This window comes from Amblyraja radiata, chromosome 3, assembly GCF_010909765.2.
Source record: "Amblyraja radiata isolate CabotCenter1 chromosome 3, sAmbRad1.1.pri, whole genome shotgun sequence".
NCBI classification, from domain to species: domain Eukaryota; kingdom Metazoa; phylum Chordata; class Chondrichthyes; order Rajiformes; family Rajidae; genus Amblyraja; species Amblyraja radiata.
Window position 1 is genome coordinate 59,796,991 of NC_045958.1, and position 12,676 is coordinate 59,809,666.

Here is a 12,676-nt window from a genome sequence, read left to right on the forward strand (position 1 = left end):
TGATGGGGTGTTTGCAGATGTCTGCAATCAAAGTGGGTCAGGTAAATGTATTGAAATGTATTGCAGTTTTGGTCCCCTAATTTGAGGAAGGACATTCTTGCTATTGAGGGAGTGCAGCGTAGGTTTACAAGGTTGATTCCCGGGATGGCGGGACTGTCATATGCTGAGAGAATGGAGCGGCTAGGTTAGTACACTCTGGAGTTTAGAAGGATGAGAGGGCATCACATTGAAACATATAAGATTGTTAAGGGTTTGGACACGCTAGAGGCAGGAAACATGTTCCTGATGTTGGGGGAGTCCAGAACCAGGGGCCACAGTTTAAGAATAAGGAGTAAGCCATTTAGAACGGAGACGAGGAAACACTTTTTCTCACAGAGAGTTGTGAGTCTGTGGAATTCTCCGCCTCAGAGGGCGGTGGAGGCAGGTTCTCTGGATGCTTTCAAAAGAGAGCTAGAAAGGGCTCTTAAAAATAGCAGTCAGGGGATATGGGGAGAAGGCAGGAACGGGGTACTGATTGGGGATGATCAGCCATGATCACATTAAATGGTGGTGCTGGCTCGCAGGGCCGGCCTTAGGAGGTGCGGGGCCTAATTGCGAACAATTTTCATAGAAATATAAATATATAATTATAAATGAGTCATATTCAGGCATGTGTCGTGAGTAATATGACAGTGAGTCGGCTTTAAAAAAATCTTAAACCGCGCATGCGCAGATTGTTCTCTCCGTAAAAATACAAATAAAAATAAAGTAACAATTCAATTTGCCCAAGGCTTCCAAATCTCCTTCTTTCTGAATTACTGAATGGGTGGGGGGTGGAGATTGACAGCAGGTGGAAAGATGGTGGGAAAAACAGGAACACACCGGGACATCATGAATCAGTTGTCATCTTATTGAATGGCTATACTAGTTCAAGGGACCAATTGGGGGGTGAGTTCCATTCACAGCGTGTGGGGAGTCTAGCCAGGGGTAAAGTTGCGGGGAGGGCAGGAGCGTTGAGAAGGAGGGGGTCGAGGTTCATGCCAGTAACCCACTCACTCACCGCTGCCGCGGCCCTCCGGGCGCGGAGCCACCGCATTGTGGCCGGGGAGGGAAGCAGCTCGCGTGGCTATGAGCGGCCGCCATCACCGGACAGCGGAACAGACTGCCATCTCAGCGCCTTCTGCCGACCCACTCACCTCTGGCAGTGCTCTCCGTCAGAACAGTGAAGGGACCAGCTCAAGAGCAAAGATCATAGAGCGGAGTGGGTCAGCGGGTGATGGATAACATCACAGTGGGCAGTGGAGTTTACTCCTGTGTCAGCGCGAACAAGGGATCAATTGAGGTTACTCGTACTGACATAAGGAGTAAGCTCCACCGCCGGCTGTCCAGTTATCCTTTGCCCGCTGACCCGCTCTTGAGCTGGATGCTGGAATGATCCCCGACCCCCTCCTTCTCAACGTTCCTGCCCTCCCCGCAACTTTACCCCTGGCCAGACTACCCACACGCTGTGAAAGGAACTCTTCCTCCCCCCCTCCCCCCCCACCAACCCAGCAGCGCTGTCCTTTTACAGCCGCTTCCCATCGGCTGCTAGCATTGAGGGATAGACTTGGCTATCCCTCAGTACAGCAACATCGTTCTTGATGTTGCTGCACTGAGGGATAACGAAGTCTATCTTTCTTGGCTAACAACCTAACCTTCGGCCTCCAAGATGCAGGTACATTTTCTAGCAATGTTACAAAATTTTGAGATTTTAAAAATCAAGTCTGCAATTTATCCCATCAGATAAAGCATAAAAGGAAGTTAAATTTCACACCTAATTCACTTTCATATCTTCAGTATTAAAAAAGCTATGGCCATTTTCATACTCAGAAATTAGCATCTTGGTCCCTATTGCTTTTCCATTGACTTAACACAAAAGCTGTGATCGAGGACAGTCAAAAGCCCATAACTTTCTTAAAAATTAAATGAACTGAATTAAATTTTCAGTTATTATTGATTGAAGCATTCTGAAACAAATATAAAACATCTTACTTGGATGACCTGAAATTAAAGCATATAATTAGTTAATTACATAATTGTAGCTAATTACAAAATTGATGGAAATAGTAATAAACACCCAGACTGCCTTGAAAATTCAAAAATGTGACACTCAAGATCAGAACTTTAATATTATTGTATTATATGCTGTAAGTCCGTAACAGATACGTAAATAAATTACAATTTCTAGCAATAGACCAGGTCTTTATGGAGAAAATTAGTTGCTAGCTGGTACATTGGCATACCATAATCAGTAGCATCATAGAAACATAGAAACATAGAAATTAGGTGCAGGAGTAGGCCATTCGGCCCTTCGAGCCTGCACCGCCATTCAATATGATCATGGCTGATCATCCAACTCAGTATCCCGTACCTGCCTTCTCTCCATACCCCCTGATCCCCTTAGCCACAAGGGCCACATCTAACTCCCTCTTAAATATAGCCAATGAACTGGCCTCGACTACCCTCTGTGGCAGAGAGTTCCAGAGATTCACCACTCTCTGTGTGAAAAAAGTTCTTCTCATCTCATCATCATACTCCTCAGATTGTAACAATAAACAACTCTGTACACCTTGTTTTTCATCAACTTTTCAATCTTGGCATTGTTAACTACAAGTTTTGGCTCTTCAAACCACACATGACATGCCTTTCTGCCCACTACTTTCCCATTAAGAATGTCCTGTAGATTCCATTTCTTAAGAAAAGGATAATTTTTAAAAATAGCCTAAGTATCCAAATAACAAACTAATCCCATTCACACAAGAATTCACAATATAACATGATTTTTAAATCTCACTGTCATGCATTTATATGCCAGATGGAAGGAATTTAATGTTTCATTCCCATAAATTAATCTAGAAACATCCACTCAATATAATCAAAATCTCTATGGAACCTGCAATGGGGTGTTACATATATATTGCAATCAGTGATGGAAATGGGTTTTAGGAACTAGGGATACACTAAGGTCCGTGAGGCTGAGGTTGGGCAGGAAGTGGAGGGGTAGACGCTATAAGCCCCCCATGAGAAATTTTATTTAACTCTGAAATTGAGGATAGACTAAAGCTGGAGTAACTCAGCAGGACAGGCAGCACTGCGACTCTGGAGAAAAGACCCTTCTTCAGACTGAACTGAACTCTCATCAGTGAGAGTACTTGTGATTGTCTGAAGAAGGGTCTCGACCAGAAACGCAACCCTCTCCCCAGAGCCCCTGCCCGTCCCGCTGAGCTACCACAGACAGGGGGGTCCACCTTCAACTTCAGAGCCTAACAAAAAACACAGAGTGCTGGAGGAACTCAGCGGGCAAAGCCTGCACCCGCGGAGGGAACATATCACTTATCAGGAGCCACCACTGGCCAGGACACTCTCAAAGCGTGTATTGTATTCAAAGGAACGCAGCGTCATTAATACTTGTTCAAAACACAATTACATTTACTGAGGAATGTGGATCGATGCATTGATGACACATTGTATAACTAGTTAACTACTGGCTGTAAACAAGTGCTAACAGTAGTAGTTAACAAATTGTTTGTGTCTGATGGCCGTGCAGCGGTTGTTATCCATGTTCGTTTTGTAAATAAATCCGTATGGCGAATGTTTTTTTTAAACCTTTATTTAACAAAGCGAATTTGTATTTCCGTACGAAATACGGAAAATTAAAGCGGGGCCCCCCTTCGGCGTGGGGCCCAATTGGGAGAAATCGGTCCAATCAGCTTAAGGCCGGCCCTGCTGGCTTGAAGGTCCGAATGGCCTACTCCTGCACCTTTTGTCTATTGAGATCAATTTGTAAAAGAAAGTGACTATTCCTACACGATCATCTGGATTATTGTTATTCTACTGACGGTGGGTGAGTGGGGGTTGAATGGATTCCTTGTGATTTTTTTCATTGGTATTAGATTTTCCTGTACTTTTTAAATCTCTGAAATTATTTATTGTCCAACCCTTATTGCCTCTAAAGAGTGGCTTGCTAGGCCATCTCCGGAAGTGGCGGCGCTGCCCAAGCAGCTGCATCTCGCCTGCAGTCCGTCTGTCTTTTTCTTTTTTTTTGTTTTCTTTTGTCTCGTTGGACGTATGTTTTAGTTTATTTTTAGTTGTGTATGTGTGGGGGGCGGGGGAAACTTGTTTTAGTCTCTTTCTTCGGGGGGGATGCAACCTTTTCTTTGTCATATCTTGCCTCCGTTTCCGTCTGCGCTGAGGCCTAATCGCGGAGCTGGCGGCCTCCAACTGGGGCCGACCTCGAGGCTCCGGAGGCAGAGCCAGGACTCACCATTGCGAAGCTGGCCGACTTCGGGGCTGTGGTGGCGCTGCGGCGGCGGTTCAACTTCGGAGCCTCGGAGGCTTCGGCCGCGGGCCCAGTGGATGACAACATCGGGAGCTCGCAGGTTGGTGACCGATTCTCCGGAGCTCCCGCAACAACAGTTTCATCCGCTGGACTTGAGGGTGGCAGCTTCGTCCGCCCCGGGGCGCGGAGTTTTAACCGGCCCGTTCTCGGAGCTCAGATCCGGCCGTGGGACTTACCATCACCCGGCAGGGGGCCCAACATCGAAAGCCTGGATCGCCTCAACGCAGAGGGAGAACAAGGAAGGAAGAGACAAGGACTTTAAGATTTTTGCCTTCCATCACAGTGAGGGGGTGCCTGGTACTCACTGTGGTGGATGTTAAACTGTGTTCATTGTGTGTTCTGTTATTTTATTCCGTCATGACTGCAAGGTATGTAATTTCCTTCAAACTAAAAGTTTGAATGACAATAAAGGATACTTTATACTTCAGAGTCAACTACATTGCTGTTGATCTGGAGTTACAATGGATAGAATAGCAAGGATAGTAGTTTTCCACTCGACAGATGGATTTCTAAACACTACAGTTTATTTTTTTAATTATTAAATTTAAAATCCACAGCTGCCAAGGTACACTAGTATTTAAACATTGTGCCACCTGCATTTCAGATGCTTTTCTACAGTACCATTCAGTAGAGCTCAGCTTGATCCTCTGCATTATTTAGATATGACAGGTTTGAAAAATAAACTCTCACTTTGTTAAATGCTTTTGGAGCAAAGGATGAAGGCATCAGGAGTCAAGAGTGTTTAGCTGTCATACAACAGAAAACGGAATAATTAAATTCTTACTTGCTGCAGTATAACAGGCTTATAAACTCAATACTCATATATAAGGTAATAAACCAAAAATATTACACTGATAACCGCAATACATGCACAAGAGCCCAAAGATCTTAGTGCAACCAACGATGGTGTATAAATCATAGTGTATTTAATGTTGTGTAGTGTTTGAGAACCAGATGGTTGCTGGGTAGAAGCTATTCTGGAACATGGTAGTGATTGTTTTCAGACTTCTATACTTCCTGCCCATTGGTAAGCTAGAGTGTGCATCTTTGGTGTTGGTTGCCTTTTTGAGATAGAACTTCCTATAGATCCTGTCGATGATGGGGAGGTCAGTACCGTGATCAACCACTTTTGTAATCTCCTTCATTCCTGGGCATTTGAATTGCTGAACCAGGGCATAATGCAACTAGTCAATATGCTTTCTACCGTACACCTGCAGAAGTTCAAGAGTCTTCATCGACAAAATAAATCTCTTCTATCTTAATGTGCTGCATGCACAGTACATTAAGGAATACAGATGCAAGAGTCTGATATCAGACTGTGTTGAGTTAGATCCCCTGACATGTAGAATGCTACAATTTGCCCCAAACCTACAAGTGAGAGAATATTAAATAAAAATTGTTAGGATCCCCACTCATGATCCTCTATGGCTTCCAAACAGAATTGCATATATTTTTACCAAAAAGTAACATTGGGCTGGGTATACTGCATTTGGCTGTAAAATGGCTTTCATATGTTTAATTCAATTCAATTCAATTCAATTCAATTCAATTTATTGTCATTTGGACCCCTTGAGGTCCAAACGAAATGCCGTTTCTGCAGCCATACATTACAAACAAATAGACCCAAGACACAACATAATTTACATAAACATCCATCACATTGCTGTGATGGAAGGCCAAAAAACTTTTCTCTCCACTGCACTCCCCCCCCCCCCCCCCGATGTCAGAGTCAAAGTCAAAGCCCCCGGCGGGCGATGGCGATTGTCCCGTGGCCATTAAGCCACGCCGGGTGATGCAAGGTCGCACACCGGGTCTTGGTGTTAGAGCCCCCGGCGCGCGCTCGCAGAGACCCGCGGCCATTCCAAGCCGCGCGGGGCGGTGCTGTAAGGCCCCGCTCCAGGAGCTCTTCAACCCCGCAACTCGGACGGGAGAAGTCGCCGTTGCGGAAGCCCGGAAAAGCGGTCTCCCTCCAGGGACCCGCGGGCTCCCGGTGTCACTGTCCGCCAAACCCGCAGTTGCAGCCACCGAATCTCCGGGGGTCGGGTCGCAGCAGCGTCCACCACAGCTCCGCCCGCTCTGGACTCGGCCAGCTCCGCGACGGTGAGGTGAGTAGTCGGCACCAGAGCCCCCGGTCTTCATGTTGGAGGCCGCTCCTCATTGCAGCCCCAACGACAACGGAGACCCGACAAAGAAAAGGTCGGGTCTCCCGTGCAGGGAGAGATTTAAAAGTTACCCCCTCCCCCCCACACCACCCCCACCCCCCCACACACATACCCCAACAAAAAATAACAAAAACTACATAAAAACATAGACATAAAATAATAAAAACGCAGACGGACTGCAGAGGCCGCTGCTGACGAGAGCCGCGCCGCCTACCGCCGTTTACATAAGACATTTTAAAGAGAAAAGAAGTATGCTAGGCAGATAATTAGTGATAAACAATAATGTATATAATAAGCAAAGTTAATTATAGTTTCAAAATCAATTAATTGCTTGTAATCATGAAACATGTTGAAATTTCAAAGCAAAGGATATTTGTTCATTTCAGTTTTAATGGCCATGTACAATATTATGCAATTTATATGGTACAATTTGGCAAGATAACAATTTGCAAATATGAGCTTTTCTAAATTAGAGATTGTGGCCAAATCCTAATCCAAAAAACTGAACATGGTCAATAGGTTAATGATAATGAGGGTGTGCTAGTGTCAAAAGTGGTATCTTTCAAATTAGATGTTAAATTATGATGCCAATCCATCAGGTAAACAATTGCATGACCTTATTTCAAAGAAGAGGTAGGCAGTTTACTCCATATTGGTTACATGCTTAGAATTCAGGTCATAATTATTATTTGGTTAAGATGTTTAAGAAAGAACTGCAGATGCTGGAAAATCGAAGGTAGACAAAAATGCTGGAGAAACGCAGCGGGTGAGGCAGCATCTATGGAGCGAAGGAAATAGGCAACATTTAGGGTCAAGTCCCTTCTTCAGATTCCAGATATTATTTGGTAATCAGTCCAAATCACCATGTTAAATATCTGGAGTGAATCCACGTTATTTAATAATAAAAGGTCTGTCAGAGTTCTACTATATTTAAATAAAAACGAAATTCTACTTCAAAGAGCAGAGTGTCTGCATTTCAGATTTTCATCCAAAAGAGTGAGTCATATCACCAGGTAATTTTAAAGACTGCAGGAAAAAATGAACCAAATAGTTTAAAGCTACTGATGCAATCAATTTCCAAATAAAATTTTGGTATGAAGGATTTGTAAAACATACTATTCCCGAAAAACAGATGGAAAATCTAAACAATAACAGGAGCAGTAAATGTAATAACAAAGAACTGCAGTTGCTGGTTTACACCAAAGATAGTCACAAATGCTAGAGTAACTCAGCGGGTCAGGCAGCATCTCTGGAGAAAATGGATGTGACGCTTTGGGATGGGGCCTTTCCTCAGACTGATTGAAGTGTGGAGAGTGGGGAAAACAAACTGGAAGCGAGAGAAAAACTGGACAAATAAGGGCTGGCAACAGATCTCATGTAAGGAGGTTCCCCGATAGGCCGATTGTTGGATAGAAATGTGTGAGCCCAAGATGAATACATTGTTGTGAACATGTGGAGCAGGTTACCAGAGTTTTAGTGGAGAAGAGGGATGTTTGGGGAAGTCACTTAAAATTGGAAAATTCAATATTCATACCGTTAGGTTGTAAGCTACCCAAGCTGCTACTTCAATTTGTGTGTGGCCTCACTCTGGCAATGGAGGAGGCGCAAGACAGAAATGGCAGTGTTGCAATGGGAAATGGAGTTAAAGTGGTTAGCGACCGGAAGGTCCAGTAGACCTTGGAGTCTAAGTGTTCAGCGAAACGGTTTCTGAGTCTACGCTTGCTGTCGCCAATGTACAGGAGGCCACTTCCGGAACACGGTATGCATGGATGAGGTTAAAGGAGGTCCATGTGAACCTCTGTCGCACCTGGAATGATTGCCTGGTCCCTGGGTGGAGGTGAGGAAGGAAGTATAAGGGCAGGTGTTACATCTCCTGCTGTTGCTGGGGAAAGTACCTGGGGAGGGGGTGGTTTGGATGGAAATGGATGAATGAACCAAGGATTTGTGGAGGGAGTGGGCTCTAAAGACAGAAAGGGGTTGAGATGGGAGGATGTGATTAATGGTGGGATCACGTTGGTGGTGACGGAAATATGAATGCGGAGACAGGTATGGTGAAAGGTGAGGACCAGAGGAAAGCTGTCCTTATTGTGTCTGGGGGTAAGAGGGAGAAAGAACTGATGACACAAAAGAGGCGAGGGTGAGGGCCATCGATGACAGCCAGGGGAAAACCAATGTTCACTAAAGAATGAGGATATAGATACATAACAATAGGTGCAGGAGTAGGCCATTCAGCCCTTTGAGCCAGCACCGCCATTCAATGTGACATGGCTGATCATCCACAATCAGTACCCCGTTCCTGCCTTCTTCCCATACCCCCTGATTCCGGTAGCCCTAAGAGCTCTATCTAACTCTCTTGGATATCCTCGTACGGAAAGCCTCATCTTGGGAGCAGATTCAGTGGAGACAGTGGAATTGAGAGCAGTTTTTGCAAGAGGCCGGGTGGGAGGAAATGTAGTCAAGATAACTGTGGAAATTGGCAGGTTTGTAGTAGATGTCAGTTGATAGTCTGTCTCTTGTGATGGAGACAGAGAGATCAAGGAAGGGGAGAGAGGTGTCAAAGATAGGCCAGGTAAATCTAAAGCAGGGTGCAAATTATTGGTCGTTAAAGGTCCTAGAGTTCTGCATGGGTGCAGGAGGCAGCCCTGATGCAGTGGAGAAAGAGTTGGGGGATAGGGCCATTGCAGGCCTAGAACAGGGACTTTTGAATTAACAAACAAAAAGGCATGCATACCTGGCGTCTTTGCATGGCTGTGGAGGACAGATTGCCAGAGGTGATGAAATCAGAGACAGTCCGGGAAATGATGGCTTGGTGGTCATGGTCATGAGGTAGGTATGAGTGTGTTCAGAGGGTGTGAGATTGTAGTGGGTATGGAGAGTAGAGAAGTCAAGACGGTTGGCAGAGCTGTAAATGGGCTCACTGTAGAAATGTGAAATAAATTTTTAACATAAATTACATTGGAACCTATACAGAATCCGGAAAAATATTGGAAGTTTACAACAAATGCATCAACCATCTCTGCAAGATTTCTTTTAAGACCCGTTGAAACATGCCATTATGTCCAGGGAACTGCTCCCTTCAGTCCCATTAGTTTGCCTGGAAACATTAAGTTAGTCCGTGTGATTATACTGGTTTTAATAGTTAAAATTAGCTACTCAAAACATATCTTATACGACCGTAGGAAATACATATATTGTATTTATCCTATATATTGTTCTTACCTTCTATATTCTTTAATATTATGCTTAAACAAAAAATACAGTGCATTCAGAAAGTATTCAGACCCCTTCACTTTTTCCACATTTTGTTAGGTTACAGTCTTATTCTAAAATTGATTAAATTACTTTTTTTTAATCATCAATCTACACACAATACCCCATAATAAAAAAGTGAAAACAGGTGATTATACATTTTTGCAAAGTAATTAAAAAGGAATAACTGAAATATCACATTTACATAAGTATTCAGGCCCTTCACTCAGTACTTTGTTGAGGTACCTTTGGCAGTGATTACAGCCTCAAGTCTTCTTGAGTATGACGCTACAAGTTTGGCACACCTGTATTTGGGTAATTTCGCGCATTGTTCTCTGCAGATCCTCTCAAGCTCTGTCAGGTTGGATGGGGAGCATCGATGCACAGCTATTTTCAGGTTCCTACACTGATGTTCGATCGGGTTCAAGTCCGGGCTCTGGTTGGGCCACTCAAGGACATTCACAGACTTGTCATGAAGCAACTCCTGCATTGTCTTGGCTGTGTGCTTAGGGTCGTTGTCGTGTTGGAAGGTGAACCTCTGCCCCAGTCTGAGGTCCAGAACGCACTGGAGCAGGTTTACATCAAGGATCGCTCTGTACTTTGCTTCGTTCATTTTTCCCTCGATCCTGACTAGTCTCCCAGTTCCTGCCACTGAAAAACATCCCCACAGCATGATGCTGCCACCACCATAGGTATGGTATTGGCCAGGTGATGAGCAGTGCCTGGTTTCCTCCAGACATGATGCTTGGCATTCAGGCCAAAGGGTTCAATCTTGGTTTCACCAGACCAGAGAATCTTGTTTCTCATTATCTGAGAGTCCTTTAGGTACCTTTTGGCAAACACTAAGCGGGCTGTCATGTGCCTTGTACTGAGGAGTGGCTTCCGTCCGGCCATTCTACCATAAAGGCCTGATTGGTGGTACTGCAGAAATAGTTGTCCTTCTGGAAGGTTCTCCCATCGCCACAAAGGAACTCTGGAGCTGTCAGAGTGACCATCGGGTTCTTGGCCACCTCCCTGACCAAGGCTCTTCTCCCCCTATTGCTCAGTTTGGCCGGGCGGCCAGCTCTATGAAGAGTCCTGGTGGTTCTACATGTGCGAGGTTATCCACTTTGGTAGCAAAAACAGGAAGGCAGATTACTATCTAAATGGTGTCAAGTTGAGAAAAGGGGAAGTACAATGGGATCTGGGGATCCTTGTTCATCAGTCAATGAAAGTAAGCATGCAGGTACAGCAGGCAGTGAAGAAAGCAAATGGCATGTTGCCCTTTGTAACACGAGGAGTTGAGTATAGGAGCAAAGAGGTCCTTCTGCAGTTGTATAGGACCCTAGTAAGACCACACCTGGAATATTGTATGCAGTTTTGGTCCCCTAATTTGAGGAATGACATTCTTGCTATTGAGGGAGTGCAGCGTAGGTTTACAAGGTTAATTCCCGGGATGGCAGGACTGTCATATGCTGAGAGAATGGAGTGGCTGGGCTTGTATACTCTGGAGTCTTGAAGGATGATAGGTGATATTATTGAAATATATAAGATTATTAAGGGTTTGGACACGCTAGATGCAGGAAATATGTTCCCGATGTTTGGGGAGTCCAGAACCAGAGGCCACAGTTTAAGAATAAGGGGTAAGCCATTTAGATCGGAGACGTGGAAACACTTTTTCTCACAGAGAGTTGTGAGTCTGTGGGATTCTCTGCCGCAGTGGGCGGTGGAGGCCTGTTCTCTGGATATTTTCAAGAGAGAGCTAGATAGGGCTCTTAAAGATAGCAGAGTCAGGGGATATGGGGAGAAGGTAGAAACGGGGTACTGTTTGGCAATGATCAGCCATGATCACATTGAATGGCGGTGCCGGCTCGAAGGGCCGAATGGCCTACTCCTGCTCCTATTGTCGATTGGTTCCATAGTTCTTCCATTTAATAATGACGAAGGCCACTGTGCTCTTCGGGACCTGCAATGCTGCAGAAATTGTTTTATATCCTTCCCCAGATCTGTGTCTCGACACAATCCTGTCTTGGAGGTCTACGGACCATTCCTTCGTCTTCATGGCTTGGTTTTTGCTCTGACATGCACTGTCAACTGTGGGATCTTATATAGACAGGTGTGTTCCTTTCAAAATTATGTACAATCAATTTAATTTACCACTGGTGGACTCCAATCAAGTTGTGGAGACATCTCAAGGATAATCAATGGAAACAGGATGCACCTAAGCTCAAATTTGAGTGTCATAGCAAAGGGTTTGAATACTTATGTCAATATGATATTTCAGTTATTTCTTTTTAATTACTTTGTAAACATTTCTGAACACCTGTTTTCGTTTCTTCATTGAGCTTAGATTGTTGATTAAAAAAATTAATTTAATGCATTTAAAAATAAATGTGGAAAAAATGAAGGGGTCTGAATACTTTCTGAATGCACTGTATGTTCAAATCTCACCACATCAGACCAGAAATGTAAACAGTTAATTCAAACTAGAATGTGAAGCTAAAAACAGTAATAGTAAATGTGAAATCACTACAAGGTAAAAAATTCCCATTTAGGTCACCGATGTGCAAGAGAGAATGTAGCTAACTAAAGAAATCCAAAATATTGAAGGCAAAGAACATTAAAAAGTAATAATATTTTTTTCTTGCTGGGATTTCTGTGAGATTTATGTTGTTTGTGACATATATAAACAACTTGGACTTACATGTAAATGTGTTGCTTAGTTAGTAACATTAGTACCGACAGGAGTTACCGCATTGTAAACATATGAACCCCAACTCCCATTATCACATCCTGTGCTAATAGGATAGATTCAGAACCAACCAGGCAACTCAAAACAGGCACCCATGAGGCACTTCAGGCCAAGTGTGGTAAAAAAATAATTTTCCGGCATAACCTTTAAACTCATGGCTCAGCATATGCCACAATC

At 44.1% G+C, this 12,676-nt stretch overlaps 1 protein-coding gene and 1 long non-coding RNA gene across 5 annotated transcripts in view; one reads left to right on the top strand and one right to left on the bottom strand.

Moving 5' to 3' along the window:
- Positions 1-12,676, bottom strand: part of rnf38 (ring finger protein 38) — a 158,443-nt gene that overhangs the window by 14,161 nt on the left and 131,606 nt on the right. For 3 of the 4 annotated variants that reach the window (XM_033017866.1, XM_033017868.1, XM_033017870.1), the window contains one exon: positions 9,251-9,436. The exons of the other annotated variant lie outside the window; for it this stretch is intronic. In XM_033017866.1, the coding sequence (XP_032873757.1) occupies positions 9,251-9,436 (186 nt within the window). The remainder of the gene's footprint in view (positions 1-9,250; positions 9,437-12,676) is intronic. 4 annotated transcript variants of the gene reach the window in all.
- Positions 10,824-11,782, top strand: LOC116971057. Its single transcript, XR_004411389.1, has 3 exons — positions 10,824-10,851; positions 11,182-11,190; positions 11,670-11,782. It is a non-coding gene; the product is annotated as an uncharacterized LOC116971057 (long non-coding RNA).